Source organism: Rattus norvegicus, chromosome 5 (genome assembly GCF_036323735.1).
Source record: "Rattus norvegicus strain BN/NHsdMcwi chromosome 5, GRCr8, whole genome shotgun sequence".
In the NCBI taxonomy this organism is placed as follows: Eukaryota; Metazoa; Chordata; class Mammalia; order Rodentia; family Muridae; genus Rattus; species Rattus norvegicus.
In genome coordinates, this window is record NC_086023.1 from 160,900,442 (window position 1) to 160,921,568 (window position 21,127).

General features: G+C 48.6%; 1 protein-coding gene across 2 annotated transcripts in view; it reads right to left on the reverse strand.

Annotated features, from left to right (window-relative positions):
* Nucleotides 1–18,671, reverse strand: part of Pdpn (podoplanin) — a 34,118-nt gene extending 15,447 nt beyond the window's left edge. The window contains exon 1 of one of the 2 annotated variants that reach the window (NM_019358.2): nucleotides 18,215–18,518. In NM_019358.2, coding sequence (NP_062231.2) covers nucleotides 18,215–18,281 — 67 coding nt within the window. In that variant the 5' untranslated portion in view covers nucleotides 18,282–18,518. Of the gene's footprint in view, nucleotides 1–18,214 lie in introns of both variants that reach the window. The other variant, XM_006239338.5, reaches the window with a different exon arrangement.
* Between the last annotated feature and the right edge of the window lie 2,456 nt (nucleotides 18,672–21,127).

Here is a 21,127-nt window from a genome sequence, read left to right on the forward strand (position 1 = left end):
GGGTGGTTAGGGCCCAAAAGAGCTAACAGAATCTAAAAACTCTTTCAGTCTCCCTAAACATGACACTTGCCAATTTGCAGTCCTAGAGCCCTTAATCAGCATCTTGCTCTCCACCACGTATTCTGCAACACAAATGCTGACGGATTGCTTTGAAGAAAGACTGTGCTAGAAAGCACTGGACGAGCAGGGTCTGGCGGCTCTCTGTGTATGAAACTTACAGAGACACAGGCACTGGTTAGGAGCTGGGGCAGAGAAGTCAGCTCAGATGCTAACGCCGCCCATCCCATCGGTGGCCCTTCCTCACAAAGCCGGCTGAGCTTGAAGGAGCGATACCATGTTACTTGCGAGGGTTTCCTCTGGTTTCTAAGTGAAGTCTAATTCAACAGTTCCAATTCCTTTTCCAGCCCCACACGCTTACTCTCACAGCTTTCTTTTTTATCTTCTAAAAGAAACTTTTTATTACAATTGCGTCCTTATCTACTATGGGGGGTTGTGATCACATGCAGGTGGGCATCAAAAGATAACCTGTGGGAGTCAGTTTCTCCTTCTACAGTGCAGATCTCAGAGATCAAACTCAGGTCCTCGGGCAAGCGAATTAGCAGCCAGCACCTTCGCCCATCCCCCCAAACCTCCCAGACAGGGTTTCCCTGTGCAGCTCTGACTGTTCCAGAACTTGCTCTGTAGACGAGTCAAACTCCACCTGCGTTCCACACCCAAGTAGTACTCGAGTTGAAGGCGTGGGTTGCCACCACAACTCCTGACCTACATTCCTGAAAGCCATCTCACCCGTCTGTCTACTCAGCTCCAGGTGATCAGCCTGTGACTTTAGAATCTGACCAATCTTGAAATGGTAGAGATGATTTTTAAAAAGATTAAAAAAAAAAGTCAGGAGTGGGCCGGAGATGATCATCGGGTAAGAACACTGAGGTCCTGAGTTCAATTCCCAGCAGCGAGGTGGTGGCTCACAACCATCTGATGCCCCTTTTCTGCTGTTTCTGATGACAGCTACGGTGTTCTCACATGCATAAGGCTGGTTTTGTCCTTCTAGGTTGGCCCATACCTCAACGCACAGATGTGCCTTTGAGTACTGGTGATTAAATAGTTTTGAAATGGTTTTACTGAAAACAAAACAAAAAAAAAAAAAATAGAATGCTTGTAAAGGAAAGAAATCCTAGCAAGTTCCGCTTTTGTATTAAGAGAAACTGTAGGCCAAGCAACAACAACAACAAAGTAATGTGTTCCCAGTTACATTCAGGATAGAGAGATGACTTTGAAAAGATCTGGAGAAAAAAAAATCTGTAAAAAAGATTTGAAAACTAGGCCTGCCAGGTAGAGGACACCTATAATCCCCACACTCCAGAAGCTTGGACTCAAACATAAGGAGTTCTAGGCAGCCCAGGCTACACAGGAAAGATTCTGTTTCTAAACAAACAAACAAACAAACAAACAGACAGACAGACACCTATGAAACACAGGCTTATTAAAATAATCCTGCTTAAACAATTCAAAAGTTCTGTCCATCCAAAGCCAATTGAATCCCAAAGTGCTGTCATCGGAAGGCATTTATCAGTGGCCTTGGAGGTACCTGCCTGTGACCCCCAAATTGTAGAGGCAGAAGCAGGAGGATCCAGAGCTTGAGTTTAGTCTACTACACAGGGCTACACAGGAAGAGCCTGTCTTAAACAAAAACAAATCAAACCAAAACAACCGCCCACGAACACCACAAACAATAAAAAAAAAAAAATGAAGTTCCTTTTCCACTGGCGGTCATTTCGATTAGGGAAATAAACCAGCCTCAGAAAGATACAGAGGCAGGACCTCGATTTAAATACACGTGCGTGTGTGCATGCATGTGCGTGCGTGCGTGCGTGCGTGTGTGTGTGTTTATGTGTAATCACGAAACTAGAAAGAGTCATGAGGGGAAGGGAAGATCCTAGGGGTGGTGGAAAATACAGTAACGAAACAGTTAATAAGGAGAGCTGAAGAGGAACAAACTGTGGGGGGAGGAGCTGCGGGAGGGGGTGGGGGGACAGTGGGGAGGAGCAGGACAAAGCACAATGTCATGTATGCTCAGAGATGCCATGGTGGCACCCATCGCTTCCTAAGCTAGCCTGAGGTTTTTAATTAGGATAAACAAGTCCCCTGGGTTAGTGGGATGGCTCAGTGGATACAGGAACTTTGTGATCAAGACACGACTTCACCCCTAGGGCCTCATAGTGAAGGTGAGACCCGGCTCCGGAGAAAGCTTCCTGTGACCTCCACAGGTCCACTGTCAGCATCCATCTGCCCCTCCCCACCATAAATAACCATTTAGAACAAATTAAGTCCAGACCTGGGTGTGTGTGTGTGTGTGTGTGTGTGTGTGTGTGTGTGTGTCTCATTTAGTACCATGCTTTGTCACTTACCCGTGAAGACCTCAGAACCCATGTGCAAAGCCAGTGTTGCTGTGTGCCTGTAATCGAAGCACTGGTCTAGCCAATCAGTGAGCTCCAAGTTCAAGTGGAGGGGCTGGAGAGATGGCTCAGTGGTTAGAGAGAGCAACCGAAGTTTGGATCTCAGCATCCAGGTCAGGAAACTCACAAATGCCAGAAACTCCAGCTCTAGGGGATCCGACTCTAACTCTAAGGACACCTTCACTCGTGTGTAATTAAAAAATAAAGGGGGGAGGGAATATCCAGGAAAGAAACTGACATGTGTGTTCGGCCTCCACACGGGCATACACAGTGAGTGTACACATCCATAAGAACACTTACATACATCACACATAGAGAATGCATTTGAGAAACACATCCTCTATTCTGTCCCTTTTCCCTGGTAGAGACTTTTACATCTTATTTCCCTATCGTGTCCCGAATTGTCCCCACAAGTCCCAAAATAAATACACCTCATGCTGTAGAGGTGTCAGCCCTGCTGACCACCTGCTGACCCAGGAGCCCTTGCCTCTTCCCTCAGCTACCCGGATGTGGGTTTCTACAACAAGGAGGGAGCCTGGAGCTCCCTTCTGCCTACTATGGCTTTGATCCTCAGTGTCTGTGGGGTGGGGTGGCCCTGCTTTTGGCCTTGTGTTGGAGTCATTCTTTGGAAATACAGCTGCAATAGCAGTCATTTATAATGCTCTGCTGGTAAGAAAAGCCATCCCAACAAGCTGCGGTCCTCAACACCTGGTAGCTGCTGGGTGTGGCCAAGGCTTCTTTTTTTAAATGTCTCTTCAATTTTTGGCTAATTGGTTAGCTGATCGAGAGACCAGCGATGGAAAACATCCTCTCTGCTTTGAGAGTCTGTACTTGTGTCCTCTGTGTGTGTGTGTGTGTGTGTGTGTGTGTGTGTGTGTGTGTGTGTGTGTTTGTCTGTCTGTCTGTATCAGAACAACCTCAGCATTGTTCTTCAGGGTGCTATCTACTTTAGTCTTTGAGACAGGGTCTCTCATTGGATGGGAACTTGCCAATTCCACCAAGCTGGCAAGCCAGGAAACCCTGGAGATCTGCCGGTTTCTTCCTCCTGACTCTGAATGATGAACTTGCATCACCACGCCTGACAGTGTTCATGTTTTACATGAATTCTGCCGCTTGAACTCAGGTCCCTGTCCTTGCACACCAAACGCACTCTACCCACTGAGCTATCTCTCCATCTCCAGCCCCCTCTGCATTTTTGAGACAAGCTCTCACTGTGTATATAGTACAGTCTACTCCTGAATTCTTGATCCTCCTTGCCACCGACTTCCAAGCACTGAGATTAGAGGCTTGTGTACCAATTCACCGGGACTAAAGAACTCTTTACTAATGTACACAACACCCTCGGAAGGCTTGGCCCTGCCACCCTGAGGCACCCACAGAAATGCCTTCACTTGTTTTCCTCTGGGAGAGCATGGTACGCCCTAACATACTGCCAGCATCTGGAGCCACAGCAGGTGCCTGCGAGGCATTTGTTGAGTGACTGACTGATGGGCAGGTAGGTATATTACTCCTTGGAATTGTCACCCTCCCACTGTACACTGGCTTTCACTGCAGAGCTGGTGAGCATGTTTCCCTACGGTAGGGTAAGCATGACAGGACACAGAACAACTCACCAGTGAGGATGAACTCTGTGGCCCTGCCTGTCACTCTCTGTCACAGGTTCTGTCAAGCTGTAGATCAAGCTTGGTAGATGAGATGGGACACGGCTCTCAGGCAGCATGCTGCTGCTAGCAGGTAACATGTGCATTTTTTTTCTTTTTTTTTTTTTTCGGAGCTGGGGACCGAACCCAGGGCCTTGCGGTTGCTAGGCAAGCGCTCTACCACTGAGCTAAATCCCCAACCCTTGTAACATGTGCATTTAAGAGAGGGGTGTCAGAACTGGGGTGAGCACAGCCAGGCTCCTAGCGCCTCTGAGGAAATCTTTGCATGCAAACGTTAGGAGCCTGTTCCCATGATCTTACATGATGCTCAAAGGTTTCTTTTGACCTCTGGCTAGCTGCAGGTCACCTCCTAAATAAAAGCTGGAAGCAGCTTTTGCAAGTTTTTGTAGCAGGACCAGAGCAGTGAAGAAAGTGCAGGGGTGTGGCTCAGTGGTAGAGTACAGGGTTACCATACAGGGGCCCTGGGATCAATGCCTAGAGTCAAAGGAAAGACAGGGAGTGAGAAAGAAAAAAAAAAAAAGACAGCTGTGGCAGGGGTGAGAGGACAGGGGTGGTAATGACACAGCGCTGTAATCTCAGCACTTGAAAGACTGAAGCAGAAAGTTCCCGAGTATGACATATTCTGTTGAAGAGAAGGAATGGGAGGAGGAGGAGGAGGAGGAGGAGGAGGAAGAGGAGGAAGAGGAAGAAGAGGAGGAAAAGGAAGAAGAGGAGGAGGAGGAGGAGGAGGAGGAGGAGGAGGAGAAGGAAGGGAAGAGAAAACAGAAAAGAGAGCAGGCCATTGGCTGTTAAGGACTCCCCCTTTTCACTCTGACTGCTTGAAGTCAGGGACTGGGCAAGAGGAGGGCAGGATACTCCAGGCCACCCATGCACACCTGGTTCCTCTCCCCTCAGAAGGGTCCAGGCGTTGAGATGTTGACAAATAGCTGCTTCTGACTGAGTTTACATGAGAATGAATAAAACTTACTTCTTTCCCCCTGAGGTCTTTAAAAAAATCTTGCAACATGTACCATCCCCTGCTTTTCAGGAGGATGGTGAGGTGGAAAGTTAGGGGGCCATCAGCTCAGTGAGCAGGTGGCAATGGCGGGTTAGAGGTCAGGAGCCATCAGAGTGCAAAGTACACTCTTTTTTTTTTTTTTTTTTTTTGGTTCTTTTTTTCGGAGCTGGGGACCGAACCCAGGGCCTTGCACTTCCTAGGCAAGCGCTCTACCACTGAGCTAAATCCCCAACCCCGCAAAGTACACTCTTAACCACGATGTCTCTGGGTCTCTCTGGCCTCACTCCTTGAAGGCTCCCCCTTCTCTGTCTCTCTCCTTCCTTCCCCTCCACCCACCCTGTCCATCCTTGGATGTTCAGACACATGTGTGAGCACACGAGGGGCAGGTGTTTGAGCATGTGTGTGCACATGTATGTGGAGGCCAGAGGTCAACCTCAGATACACTTCCTTGAAGTCGCTCACCTTGGTTCTCTGAGACGATGTCTCTCTAGGACCCAGAGTCTGCTGATTTTGCCCAGTGGGCTGGCTGGTGAGCTCCACCCAGGGAAATCCTCCTTTCTTTGCCTCCCCAGCACTAAGATCGCAAGCTCTTGCCACCATGCTTTTTTGTGGCTTTTTGTGGGGGTGCTGGGGTGGCCTTAGGTTCTCACACCTGCAAGACAAGCACTTTACCAACACAGCCATCTCCCCATCCCCAAGCCTCTACCCTTTAAGGAAAAGGCTGGGTACACGGCTGACCATGGATGGCTTCCAGAGGAACTAGAAGCTAGGCTGCCAAGGTCCATCTCCCGACACCACTGTTGCCCACCCCAACCTTCACCCATTGCCCAGGGGAAAGCCCCTCTGTCTACAGGGAAGCCAGGAGGAAATGTCTCCATGAATTAGCCTGGGGCTCGGCCACAGTGAGCCCTTCACTACTTCCTCCTTACTCGATCCTAAAGCCTTCTTCTTTTTTTTTTTTTTTTTTCTTCTTTTTTTCCGGAGCTGGGGACCGAACCCAGGGCCTTGAGCTTGCTAGGCAAGCGCTCTACCACTGAGCTAAATCCCCAACCCCCTCTAAAGCCTTCTTTTAGGCCACCTGCTGTTCTGCTGAGTTTGCTGCCCAGTCACCCTCACAGCCGGAGGGTGACACAGAAAGAGTAGATGAATAACAGCTACACATTTTAGGGCTCCAGGAAGTGAATCAATGTCCTGCTCACCCCGAATTCCTCAGCAGTGAGACAGAAACAGCTGAGCCCAGCTTTCATCAGAATTACTCAACTCAACTAGGGGAGACCACTTTTTTTTTTTCCTCTTGACTAAGAGCAGATAGTTTTCCTGGAAAGGGGGAAATGAATTCTCAGTTTCGTGGGCAGGAATCATACCTCCTAAGAATTTTTTTCTGGAACTCAGCAGAAGCCGGAGGCATGCACGAAAGTCTACCTTCTGGGGAAGAGCGGTAAGCTCATAGGATGTTTGAGGGGTGCTACTCTGACTATCACATCACAGCTGGTGGAAAGCACTTGCCTTCTGCCGGGAACCGAGCAAGAGTCTGAGCTCTTGATTAGTCAGGGCTCTCAGCTGAGTGGCTGGGATTTCAAAAGAGTGGAAGATGAGCCCCTTCAGATCTGACCTGCCAGGCAGACAGCCCAGCCTCGAGCACAGGGAAGCCTGTGGCCGTCCTTGGCCTTGATCCTCAGCCTGGTTTGAAAGCTGCCTCTTGGGAGATTTCCGTGTTGCTTTAGGAAAATCTTGATTTGGTTTTCATAGGGCCAGGGAGGCAAACCCAGTGTATGCTAGGCAACCATCTGTGACTGAAGTCCGTCTCAGCCCTTGCTTGGTAGATGTAATTTTTAAAGGCTGCTATTGGCTAGTAGGGTCTCTTCAGAACTCCCCTTGCTGTCTCTCTCCCTTTGTCTTGCTTGTGGGGAACTCAAGCATCCTCTCAGCACACTGGCTTCCACATGTCCACATATCTTCCATCACCTCGGAGTCTAACACGGAGATGCAAGCATTTGCTCAGCAACTCACTGCTCACCTTTCACCTACCCCACCTGATTTCCACAGATAACGGACATCGGTGGTGGGCGGGGTCATTGTCTGACTGGATGTAAAGTCAAGCAGGAGACATACCTTAGGTGTGTCTGTTTATAGAGCGGTGTAGCCCAGAAGAGAAGATGTGTGCGGTGGGTCCAGACTGAATAAAAAGGGCACAGGAGGAAGGAAACTGTGCACCAGCATCCCTCCCTCTCTGCTCCGTGACTGTCCGTGTGGCCGGCTACCTCACACTCCTGTCCTGTGTTGGACACTCTCAAACCAAGAGGCAGAGTAAACCCTTCCTCCCCTAAGTTGCTTTCAGTCAGGTATCTGGTCATGGACTGGACCATGGCGTCTGCCTTCTTTTAAAGATTTATTCTTTTTTTGAAGCTGGGGACCGAACCCAGGGCCTTGCGCTTGCTAGGCAAGCGCTCTACCACTGAGCTAAATGCCCAACCCCAAAGATTTATTCTTACTTCGAGAGCATGAGTACACGTGCCTGATGCTGTCAGACGTCAGAAGAGGCCATCAGATCCAGACCCAGAAGTTCAGGTGGGAACCCGGTCCTCTGCAAAAGCAGGAAGTGCTCTCTCTCCGGCTCCACACTTTCTTTTATTGACTTTCTTACCGAAAGGTTTGGATAATACCACATCTGTGCTCTTTGTCTCTTGACAGATGGCTGCCTAGTCTGACCAGATGCTTTACACGGGGCCTCCCCCTTGCCAGGCAAATGGCCTACCCCTGAGCCACACACCAGCAGTCCCGATAAAGGACAAGGTAGGAAGGCCTCATGTACTCTGACTTCTAAACGTGAGACAACCTGCAGAAACCGAGGCTGACTACCGCTGGACAAGGCTGATTATCCTGTGGGCCCAGCAGGAACATCTCCTAAGCCCAGGAAATTCAAGGCCAGCAAATGCTGCCGAGAGAGTCCTAGCTCAGGAAAATGATTAAATATAAACAGACTTGGAACCGAGAGCTTAGTAGCAGAGCATGTGGATGGCCTGTGTTTTAATTCCCAGCAGCGGAAAAACATTTTTACAAATGACCAGCAGATTTGGCATGAGAGCGAGCATGGGAGCCAATAGAATACAGTGGAGAGCCCAGAGAGAAGCCTTTATGCTCACCGGCAGTTGATTTAGGGCAAAGGCACCATGATAATTCAGTGGGGGGGAGAGTTACCTTCCCATCTCAGAAGGTTCTAGAACAACTGAAGAGTTCACTGCAAGGGCATCAAAGCCTAACTAACTGCTGTCAGAATTAAACCATTCGATGGAAGAGTCAATCTTTGCAGCTCAGGGTAGCAGCGACTCTCAACATTAATACCAATCAACAGCAGAAGCAGAAAAGGAGACAGAGCAGACTTCACGCTCTTAAAGAGTTTGCTCTAATGAACACAGTAACATAAAATAACAAGATGGGCCAATTCACAGGAGGGAAGCTTCAGCTAGCCAATAATAGTCCAGTATTTAAATCAATCAATCAATCAATCAATCAATCACACACACACACACACACACACACACACACACACACACACACACAGTGTTGTTGTTTTGTGTTTTGAAAATGGGCTTTAATACTTTGTCCAGGCTGACTTGGACCACACAGAGAGATATGCTTGCCTCTTCTTCCCAAGTGCTAGCATTAAAAGCACCACTCCTTATAGTATCTAAAATTGTTAAAGTATAATTTTAACCAACGAGTTAAAAAAATCCCATTTAAAAAATTACTTCTTTTATTAAAGTGAAAGCCACAGGAACACTTCGAAAGCTTTTTCTCTTAACATTCACATTTTTTTAAAGATTTATTTTTTTTATTTAATGGATATAAGTACACTGTAGCTGTCTTCAGACACACCGGAAGAGGGCATCAGATGCCATTACAGATGGTTGTGAGCCACCAACCATGTGGTTGCTGGGAATTGAACTCAGGACCTCTGGAAGAACAGTCAGTGCTCTAAACCACTGAGCCATCTCTCTGGGTTCAGCATTTATAAATTTTAAGGTGTATGTATGTGTGGCAGGTGTGATGTATGACCCATGGGTGCCCATGTAGGTCTGAGGAGGGATCAGGTATCCCGTCCCATCACTTTTGCCTCATTCTCTCACTGGACCTGGAGTGAGCCTGGCAAACAGCAAACCCGGGAGAGCCACCTGTCTCCACCTTCCACACACAGCACCAGAGTTATAAGTGCCTGTGTGTGAACACGTGGCCACCCTCAGCTTTTCACGTGGGCGCTGGGGAGTTGAACTCAGGTCCTCATCTTTTCACAGCAAGCATTTAGTCCTCATGCTGTTTCCCCAGCCCCCATTTAAAACACTTAAAATTTCATGTCTCACAACTAAAAACAATCTACATAATTTTGAACAAAATAAAGGCATTACTTGGGCTGGAGAGATGACTCAGCAGTTAATATCACCGGCTACTCTTCCAGAGGACCTGGGTTCAATTCCCAGCACCCACACAGCAGCTCACAACTGTCTAAACTCCAGCTCCTAAAGATCTGGCATCATGGGCTGGAGAGATGGCTCAGCGGTTAAGAGCACCAAGTGCTCTTCCAGAGGACCTGAGTTCAATTCCCAGCAACCACATGGTGGCTCACAACCATCTGTAACGAGATCTGATACCATCTTCTGGTGTATCTAAAGACAGCTACAGTGTACTTATATGTAATAAATAAGTCTTTAAAAAAAAAAAAAGATCTGGCATCATCTTCATACAGACATACAATGCAGGCAAAACAGCAACATACATTACAAATAAATAAAATCCTAAAATACTTCTGAAAATGAAAAAAATGTAATGGTATTACTTATTGATAATGAAAATGTTACAGGTCAAAATGCGCAGAAAGGAGTTAATATTCAGAGAAGAAACTACAGACTTGAATTGATCTACCCAGATGCTAACATTTAATAATTTTTTTCCTGTTTCAGTGGGAATATGCAAACAATTTATTCATAATCATTTGACATAATTTGTTTTCAAATAAAGGTTTTATTTATTCACTGTCCTCAGACACACCAGAAGAGGGTTTCAGATCCCATTACAGATGGTTGTGAGCCACCATGTGGTTGTTGGGAATTGAACTCAGGACCTCTGGAAGAGCAGTCAGTGCTCTTACCCACTGAGCCATCTCTCCAGCCCTTGACATAATTTTTTAAAAAACGACTCCAACCCCAGGCCCCTCTTTTTCTCATATGTGTGTATATTAGATAATAACTTTAATTTCTTACTTGACAAAAAAAGCAAAAAATACCCGAAGACATCTCAATTTAAAATATTTAAAATTTGAACAATCCCAAGATATTCAGCCTGAGGAGGTGTTCAAATTCATTGGTCGTTAGGGAAAGGAAAGGTAAGTCAGGTCTATTAGAGATCCCCACCCCCACTCATTAAAGTGATCACACACGAGAGGAGAGAAAGAGATAGAGGAGGGGGGCAGGGGGTTTTGGGGGGTCATGGTATAGACATTTGTTTTTCAATTCAAGAACAATTCAGGCTGGGCACCTGTCTCAGTTGTAGCGTGCTTGCTTAGTTAGCATGAACAAACCATGACCAGCACCTCATAAACTGGCCACCGAGGCATACACCTACAATCCCAGTGCTCAGGAGATGAAGGCAGGACTCTGAGGTCCTCTTTGGCTACAAAGTGACCTTGAGGCCAGCCTGAATGTAGAAGGCCTTGTTTCCAAAAACAAAAGTAAACAGACAACAAAAACAGGGCATGGGATGGGGGTGGGGAGATGGCTCAGCAATTTAGAGCACTTGGTAGCTCTTTTCCAGAGACCAGTTTTGCTTCTCAGCGCTCCCCCTGTCAGGTGACTCATAACCTCTTGTAACTCCATTACGGAAGTCTGATGTACTTTTCCGGTACACACACACACACACACACACACACACACACACACACACACACACACACGCATGCGCGCGAGCGCATTAAAAAGACGGAAGGTAGGGGTTGGGGATTTAGCTCAGTGGTAGAGCGCTTGCCTAGCAAGCGCAAGGCCCTGGGTTCGGTCCCCAGCTTCGTAAAAAAGGAAAAAAAAAAAAAAAGAGGGAAGGTGGCAATAATATGGATACAGTACTCATGAATGAAATTCTTTTTAAAAAATAAAATTTGAGAAGCAAGAACAAGAACAACAAACATCTGTAGGGTACATTCAACATTTCAATACTTTCCTACTGTATGTAAGGACCAGCGCCGGACTGACTGCTGGCTTCCATCACCTCCAACCCGTATCACTTCGGTCAGAACATTCAACGTCCTCTCTACTGGCTGGGTCAGCATACGCACTTGTGTGTTGTCAAAGCTATTCCGGATGAGCTACGGGACGCTACAACTCATGCCTTTGAGTTACATGCCCATACCTATCAATCATCCTTTCCCCCTATCTTGGTTACTTTTCTATCTCTGTGACAAATCGCCGTGACCAAAGCGACTTATGAAAGAAAACAGTTCATTTAGAGGTTTAGGACTTCAGAGGCTTAGAATCCACTGCTATCATTACAAGGAGCATGGCAGCAGGGAGCCAACCATGGCGCCTGGGTAGTGGCTAAAAGCACTGGTGGCCATTTAGATAGGTGGCTGAGGATGTGTGCCCAGAATGTGTGCTCTTGGTATATATACATCGACGCTTGAATTCAAGGTCATTGCTGCCTGATGACTGGCTTTGTCTGAACCAAACTGAGCCTCTTAACTCCTCCATTAGTTGTAAATAGCCTGTAGTTGTGCTGTGAGGACTGAATGAAACAGGGCTTTTGAGTGGCTGGCACACTCTAGTTCAGCCAATGGTAAAAGCTACAGCGGAGTTAGCCCCTCCCATCTGGAATCTAGGGCGTGGCTTTACAGCTTCACATTTCCTCTTACTTTGGAGAGATAGGCTCACGTCAGGACGCTCTCCAAGAGTTGGTCTCACAAGATGCCAGGAACCAAGGGGCATTAAGAATGAGACACAGGCGTCTGGGGAATTGGCTTAGCTCAGCCAGTAAAGTGTTTGCCTTGCAAGCATTCTATGCTGTGAAGTCGCCATGGCCATAGCAACGGTCTGTAGAGGAAAGAGTTTATTTGGGGCTTACCGTACAGAGACTGACTCATGACCATCCATCATGGTAGAAAGCAGGGCAGCAATGGAGAATAGCTGAGAGCTTGGATCTTAGTTTTTTTTGTTTTTTTGTTTTTTTGTTTTTTGTTTTTTAAGATTTATTTATTACTACTTACAGGCCAGAGGAGGGCACCAGATCTCATTATAGATGGTTAGAAGCTACCACCTGGTGGCTGGGAATTGGACTCAGGACCTCTGGAAAAGCAGCCAGTGCTCTTTACCTCTGAGCCATCTCAGAGCTTGTACCTTAACCTCAAGTAGGAGGAGAGAGGAAGAGACAGGGAGACACACACAGAAAGAAGGAGAGAGAGAGAGAGAGAGAGAGAGAGAGAGAGAGAGAGAGGGAAAGGGAGAGAGGGAGAGGGAGAGAGGGAGAGGGAGAGGGAGAGAGGGAGAGGGAGAGGGAGAGAGGGAGAGGGAGAGGGAGACAGAATTGTGTGACTTTTGAAACCTCAAAGTCCATCCACCCCTACCCTGTACCCTGTAACACTCCTCTGGTAACTTGCCTCCTAATTCTTCACAAACAGTCCCACCAACTGTGGGACAGGCACTCAAATATATGCCCGTTTTCATTCAAATCGCCACAGATGGAAAGCTGTTGGGTCCCCAGAACCACCCAGACTGGGTGTGACTGTGTGTGATTTGAGGTGCTGAGGAGAAAGAAGGAAGGAACAAGATGGCCTTCTAGGGCTTGCTGGCCACTCAGCCAGCTGTACCTGACAAGGTGCAGACCTGTGAGAGATGAGAGCCTGTCTCAAAGAAACCAGGTGGCAGGGCGGAGACATAGCTCAGTGGTTGAGAGCTTATACTACACTTCTGAACCTTTGTTCCCAGCACCCACTCAGGGCTGCTCAGGCTTCTCAGTTAACTCCATCTCCTGAGTGGGTCGGACATTTTTTGGCTCCTGTGGGCACCTGTACTCATGTGTACATACTGACATAGACTGGTATGAACACACATAATTAAAAAAAAAATCTTAGAGAAAAGATAAAGGGGTTGGGGAGGTGGCTCAGCGGTTAAGAGCACTGACTGCCCTTCCAGAGGTCCTGAGTTCAAATCCCAGCAACCACACGGTGGCCCACAACCATCTGTAACGCGCTCTGATGCCCTCTTCTGGTGTGTCTGAAGAAAGTCACAGTGCATTCATATAAATAAATCTTTTTAAAAAAAGAAAAATGATAAAGTCTGACAATATAGGCATTTTTCTCCCTGCCCTCCACAAAGGAGATACACTCTTCTGCACTGTGTACATATTAGCTCCCTGCGACAGGCCCTCCCCAGCTGAAAAGGGTTCCAGAGATGATTGGTCTCCGGAAGAACAAAGGCATTGGATGGAATGTGTTTCCAGATCAAGGGATTAAAGCTCTCTAATTCTCGGGGACCCGCCCTAACTGAGGTCAGAATCCCCAAGGCTGCCAAGACTTCCCTGTAGGAGCTCAAAGCAGGATAGTGCCATACTCCAGTGCTTGAACACACAGCAAGAACTCAATAAATATTTGTCAAATAAGCAAATTCCTTGGGCGGGACAGCTTTCTGTCAACAAACACTGTTACTTCTCTCCCTCTTACTTCCTCCCTCTTTTCCCCCCCTTCCCTCTCTCCCCCTCCCTCTTTTCCCTCCCCTCCCTCTCTCCCTCTCTCCCCACCTTCCTCCCCCCCCCCTCCCCTGCACTCCTCTGACTTACTGCTTCGCTTGCTCTTTTATTTTCCCTCATGGACTCTGGGAATACCCTCCTCACCGCAGTACTCTTTACGACTTTTGTACCATCCTCCTTCCCTGGCTTCCTTGGCATTCCCCCGCACCCTGTCAACATGACAGGGGCTCTCTTAGATGGAGCAATGCGGCACCAACCGCCCATACCTCCCATCAGGCACTTCTGTCATCTTTGGCCTTCCGAATAGAAGCCACAAGCTCGTCCTCACCTAGAAAGGCAACTGTCTGTTGTGTAGGTTTTTGCTTTTGAAACTGCTTCCGTTTTGCCTTGCTTCAACCACGATTGTCTTCTGTTTCTCCACCTAAGTGATCAGCTGCCCAAGGTCCAAAGCCTCCCTCTGAATTTAGCCTGACTCGTCGCCAAATACAGACGGTTCTCTCAGGCAAAGTCACTGGACCAGACACAAGTGCAGACGTACCCCACCCCTGAGCATGACCATGCGTGTGTGTCCAAATGATAACCTCAGGTTAACATTCCCCGGGGAACTCTATTGTTTGAGACAGGGTAGCTCAATGGCTGGGAGCTTGCTGACTGAGCTAGACTGGCTGGTCCGAGAGCCTCAGGAATATGGCTATCTCTGCATTCCCAGAACGGTAACCCTTGCTTCAGTAAGCAAGGCATTTTCACATGGGTTCTAGGAACCAAACTCACGTTGTCATGCTGGCTACTCCAACCCTGGTCTACTCTTTCTGTTGATGTTCAAGAGTTTCCCCACCTGGATGGCCATGAACGGTCTGGGATGATGGACAGCCAGGCGCTGTGGTTAGACATGTGGGAGGAAACAGCCACCTCCATTTCCTGCCCTGGATGAACTTGGCCGAATGTCAGCTGTTTCCTAACCTGGCTCTATCCTACATTAGATCTTGGATGAAAAGTCTAATCAACTTTCTTTTCCCAGAACATCCCAGGGGCGGGAAAGTTGGCTGTCCGTGAAACTGCTCTCCACACAAACATGAACATCTGAGCCCCAGCCCTCACTCACATGCAAAGCAGGGCAGAAGCTTCTGTTACCTCAACACTGGGGAGGCTGAGGCAACCAGATCCCTAAGGGCAACTGCCCAGTAAGTCTAGTGATCAGTGAACTCCAGTCTCAAAAACTATGGCGCGGAGTAATTGAGAAAGATAGACTTGATACACACACACACACACACACACACACACACACACACACACTCACACACACACTTCAAGAACTCTATTGAGAAAGTACTTAACATTGCAGGCGAGAGAAGCTTTATCTGTTGTGTACCCCACAGGAACCCTACAAACAGCCTCTTATCTCGACCTCCCCGAAATCATTGGACCCTCTTCTAACAAGACCACACAGGCTTCTTTCCTGAGATTTGAGGCTATCAGAGCTTCCTTGGGAGGTGGGTTGGGCTGGGGATCCTCTGCAGGGTTCCTGGCCAAACTGGTATTTGCGTTTGCTTCCTCCTTAACCTCCCCCAAAATACTTCCACAAGCCGTAACCTGGAACGCCTGCTCTCAGAGGCCAGAAACATGACAAAAATTCAGATAAGCCAGAGCACAGGCTCCTTCTTGGTTGGCAAGGACGGTGGAGCATGGTGGAGCACAGTCTCTCGGCTGGGTGCTTTCCTACACCCAGCAACAGGCCGCACCCTAGAGCCCGCCTGCCGGGACAATTTATAAAGCAATCTATTTTAATGCACCATGCCAAATCCATTCTAGTATAGGGAGTGTGTAATTTTTTTTTAATTCATGTTTGCAAGTGAACTCCATCTGCAGTATCAAGTTCAGTCATCTTTTTTTTTCCCCTTAAGGTCAATCATAGTAAAAGGCTTGACTTACTTTCTAAATCACGGTCCCAGCAGCTTCTGAGTTAAGAGGGTATAATTTACAGGAGTGGTAGGGATTAAATGAGGTAAGCTGTGACATTCCTAGAATGTGGTGGGGGATGGAAAGGCAAAGAGGTGGGGGTGTCCCGCCCACTAGTCGGGGCCATTCTCCCTCAAGACTTGGGTCTGTCCGTGTCCCAGTGCCAAGTCAATGGTGGGCTGTGTTTTGTCTTTCTTGTTGGTTGTGGCTACACTCAGCCCTCTGCTGCTCTACACACATTAGACGTTTCCCTCCCTCTGAACTTGGTTTGGGATCGTAAGCCCCAGCTCCCCCCACAGAAACTCAAACAGAACCAGCTTTATTCAAGGCCTCCTTGGCCACATAAGCTCTCAGCAGCTTGTGAGGATTCCAGGGCCCCCGAAACTGGCAAGAACTTCAGGGAAATCACAGGATGATTCCTTTGCCACGTGATTAATCCTGCTCTGACTGGTCCCGGAAAGAGCACACATGGGTTAGCGAGAGCACCGTGGGTTAGCGGCAAGCGGCAGCTTGTGGAATTGTATAAAAAGCAATGTCTAACGGGGAAGTCCTGGGGTACCGGCTCTGGATGAAAGTTCAGAGTGAGGGTGGGGCCGGGCAAGGGGGGAGGGCGATGCCAGATGAGAGGACACAGGCCTTGTTAAAGTCCACTTCGGAGGTTGCAAGGGGGGTTGGATTATAAGTCAGTATGGTGCACGACTGTAACAGAAGAATTAGCACGCCACAATCACCCCCCGACACAATCACCCCCGGTCTGGCTCCCCAGTAATAGCTTAACTCAATGGAGTTACTCATCCATATTCATTAGTCTCAGACAAAAACACTGCAGGCTCAACCTTGCAGCAGGGCAGCCTGCAAACAACTGGCCACATGGCCGTCCCTCTGGACATCCCGTTACCAAGCCTCTTTCTTCTGTTATGCAGTTTCTGGTATAACTGAGGGATGACGCCTTTCTAGACAAGACCAAATACCAGCTACATTTTAGGAGCACTCTACCCTGCCTTAGGAGGATGTTAGCCAGCCTCTGGCTTTCCTAGGATGTGGTTTGGGGTGGGTGCCTCCCCTCGATTTGCGCTGGTGAGTGAAAAGTCATGTTCTTAACGTGCACTGTCTCGCCACCGCGGAAATGGAACCGAAATACAGAACTGTATATATATCCTAGCGCGAGGAGAAGTTTCAAAGATAGGACTGCCGGGAATAGCCCCGAGCACCATTAAAGAATAGCTTCGTCTCTTTGAAGCAGACAACCCCACCCAATGCACTCTATATAATTTCCCTAACACTAGGTAGGTGTTGTCTGTGGAGAATTATAGAAGCCTAGGCTAGCTAGGCCCACCCATCTCACACAGACCGCTCCTTCGAAGACCGCTAGAGCCTTCAATCGGTATTTACTGAGCAAGTGCCACTGTCAGATGATGCTTTGGCCCCGGGATCGAGGTTAGAGCTTAGATTCCACCAGCGAAACACACACAACTTAAAACGTCCAGGCAAGAAATAAAAATAATGGGGACCGGTCCCAGATCCCAGCCATACATCACAGCAGACAGAGGAACGGAAGACAGAAGAGGAGGATCTGATGGTGGTCCCCACCATTCCGTTTCTTTCTAGTCAGGGTCTTAAAAGTCTGGGCCGGTTTCAAACCCCTCATGCCCCTTGAAAGGCTCCCATCACACAGTTGAGCATCACTATACTGGTTTTTATACTTGCTGGGGATGGAACAGGGGAGCGTCATGCGTGCAAAGTAAGGACTCGGCCAACTGAACTACATGCTCAAGCTCCACTGGTCTTTTATTAACACTAATTCAGCCTTTGAGTCCTTGGCCAAGTTCAATACATGCCCTTCAGTGCTCACAGCAACCCTCCAGGTTAGGGGGGTACATTCAGTGGCGTTCTAGCAGGCTGGACGCCCTGGGTTCCAGTGCAGGGGTTTGGGGAGGAAGAAAGAACGAGGCAGACAACAAGGGTGCTATAAAGGCAGCAGTGTGCGGTTCAAGCTGTGGTTCAATCTATTTCACCGCCCCTTCCAGCTACCACCCTAATTTGCGAAGACTCTTCAGGTCTGTCCCCAGTTAGGGTGTGACCCCGAGTTCTAACCTATGCTCTCCTGTCCCTAGTTTTCAGAGACACTAACCATTCCGCTAACGCACTGCTCTTTGGGCCAGTCCAGTCGCCCTTGGCGTCACCCTCCCATCCCGGACCATTAGACCCCCCCCCGGGGGGGGGTAAGGGCCATTCTGTACTCCTATCACCTGTGGATCCCGATTCTACTGCCACACCCACTGGGCTGTTCCCGGGGACTCTTCTAAGCCCCATCTAAGCTGCCCCACCGCTCTCCCCGGCACCTCCAGATCCCAGGCCCAAGCAACCCCCGCCTCCCTCCATCCCCATCAGCAAGTGCGGGGTTGCCAATCAGGCGTGGCGCTTACCTCCCTGCGCTGAGTCCCAGAACCAAACGCTCCCCAAAACCCAGAGCAACACTGGCGCGGTCCACATCTTGATCTCGTTGGAGCCTCAGCAGCTAGTGGTTTTTGTGGGTTGTGAAAAGATGAAAAAACAAAAAAACTTCGAAGCCACAGGCCCAGCCGAGAAGAGCTCTGGAGGAGGCTGGCAAGCGGTGAGCAAGAGTCCCAGCGACAGAGAGTGCCCGGGCTTTCAATGCGAGCGGAGGGAGCAAGCACAGCAAACTTGGCAACTGGCAACTTCTCAGCACAGTCGGCAATTTATGTCTCCAGTACGGGGGCGGGGGCGGGTGGGCGTCAGGTGGTCCCGGAGATCTAGGACCGCCCCCGAATTCTGTTTGGCCAGCATCACAAGATGACCTCAGGCCAGGTTTAAAGTTACAGGGCCTCAGCCACTGGGGGCCCAGCCCAGGCCAAAAAAAAAAAAAAAAAAAAAGCGTTTGACTTTGTTCCACTACAGGAGAAGGGGGGTAGGGGGGACAGATGCAATACACAGTTCTGTTTTACAATTTTTATTTATTTTTCTACTATCTTTACTATTCTGCTTTGAAGGGCAAGGCACACGACTTAGGTTTTCTTGTTACTGGGCAGAAGGGAGACTCACACAGTGGCCTGTGCGGCTGGTTTTATGGTTTTAGGACGACGCATTGGCTTTTTAATTTTTTTGTAAATATTGAATCTGATGGTTTAAGGAAAACAGCCGTTGTTTGTGTGAGTCTGAGGCGGCTCGCGTTAATTAACTGAGCCCTCATCCAGGGCACGTGGATGCATGGATGGTGGGGTGCCTGTCCTCCCACAGCTGGCCCCCAGTGCAGTACTTGGCTTTGTGAGGTACTTGTCTGGGTGGGGTGTTTGACCTTGAAGAGTTCTTGGCCCTAGCGACTTACACAGATTTGAAAGGCAGAGCACATGAGACCTCCTGATACTGGGACACTGTGGCTTCACCTGGAGACGGGAGCAGCTGTGTCACCTGACTAGCAGCCACTCACCTGGAACTAAGAGTTCAGCTCATCTATTTTAATCCTAGGGTTTAGCTGGTAATGCCCCGTCTCTTGGTTAAAAAAAAAAAAAAATCCTTCCTTGCTCTCAGGTAGTGGGTATAAGCAAGTGTTCCCTTCTAACCTGCTGGAACTTAAGAGCAGGGTTGGGGGTGGTCTCGGCTCCACTCCCAGATGCCATAAATTCCTTTCGACAAAAGCATCTGAAGATTCCCCCCCCCCCCAATTCCCCACTCCCAGAGAAGGCTTAGTCATCAAGCCTAGTGACTTGAGTTCTATGCTCTGAACCCACAATGGTGAAATGAGAGACCTGATTCCTGAATGTTGCCCTCTGACCAGACAGCTCACACATGTACACACACACACACAGACACACACAGACACACACACACAGACACACACACACACACAATGTAAAAAAAAAAAATAAGTTGGGGCTGGGGATTTAGCTCAGTGGTAGAGCGCTTACCTAGGAAGCGCAAGGCCCTGGGTTCGGTCCCCAGCTCCAAAAAAAAAAAAAAAAAAAGTTACAGAGAGCTTAACAATGAATGTTCCCTAAGAGTCCCCATGAAGATGCATGCATGTGTGCACTTGTGTGTGGGCACCCATGGCCTGGTTGGTGTGTGTGTGTGTGTGTGTGTGTGTGTGTGTGTGTGTGTGTGTGTGTGTGTGTGATTATCAGAGGACAGCTTTGTAGAGCCGGCTCTCTCCTACATTAACACGGGTACTAAAGATCAAACTCAGGTTGTGAACTTTCCAGGCTAGCAAGCCCTTTTATCCTGAGGCAACACTGTTTCAAAAGCTGCTATTCCCGGCTTCTGCCCCACTGGCTAATTAATAAGACCTTTTGGGGAAATGCTAGTTTAGACAAGCGTCCCTGGAAAGCTTGCTCACAGGGATGGTTGGTAAGCTATACTCACTAGCTGTACTTCTGTGTCACTCGCCAGGGTGAGAGTGAGCCTGCCTGACCCAGCAGCAGGTGTAACTTGGCCGGCAGGAGGTTGTACGAATCTAGGGATTACTCAAGGGCAGGCTGGCACCTTATCCTGAGGCTACAAGATAGGAGTGAAATGGATTCAGGAAGTGAGGAAGAGAGACCTGGAAGAAATGTCTCCCCAACTGGTCTTACAACATTATTTCCTCTATGGGAGTATTTTGTATTGTACACTCAGGGGGATGCTCTCCCTGTGTCATAGGGTCGTGTCTAGGTTGTGGAAGTCTGGTTGGTCCCCCACCTTCTTGTAGAGGATAGAGGAAGGCAGATGTGGACACTGATTCCCGTTGGGGGCCTGGTGACTAGAAGAGTATTGAAGAGAGGATTTAGGTCTGGGGGAGTCTGCAGTAGTTCTGTGTGTTTTCCTGCTGAATAGCCAGATGAGTGCTGGCCCCAAGAAGGGTCACTCAAGGACACCAGGTGGGGGACCGGTTTACATTCCACAGCAATGCAAATTGCAAGTTGAAGACATCTTGGCCCTGGGCAGATGGACTATGTGCTTAAGGGTCATTCCCGATTGTGACATAGCTTGTGGGAGGACAGAATAACAATGAGGCAGAGGTAGAATGGCTGGCGCCCGGAGATAACACTCACAGCCCCGAGGGGTGCGGATCTTACCTTGAGGATCTCACCTGACCAATGGACCTTTGATCTAAGATCTCCCAGTATTCAAGGGGAATGGTTTAGCACTGATTCACCTGCACGGCTGGCTAACACACAGGTCACTGGGGTCACTCCAAAGTTCTCATTCCTTAAGAGAGGAGAGCTGGGGTCCCATGCTGAGGTAGGCTCTTCAGAACATACCTTAAAACACATCCAGAGTCCTACAGGGAAGGGAAACACATGTCTCTCGGTGGCAGATCAAGGCTGGAATCTACTGCTTATCGT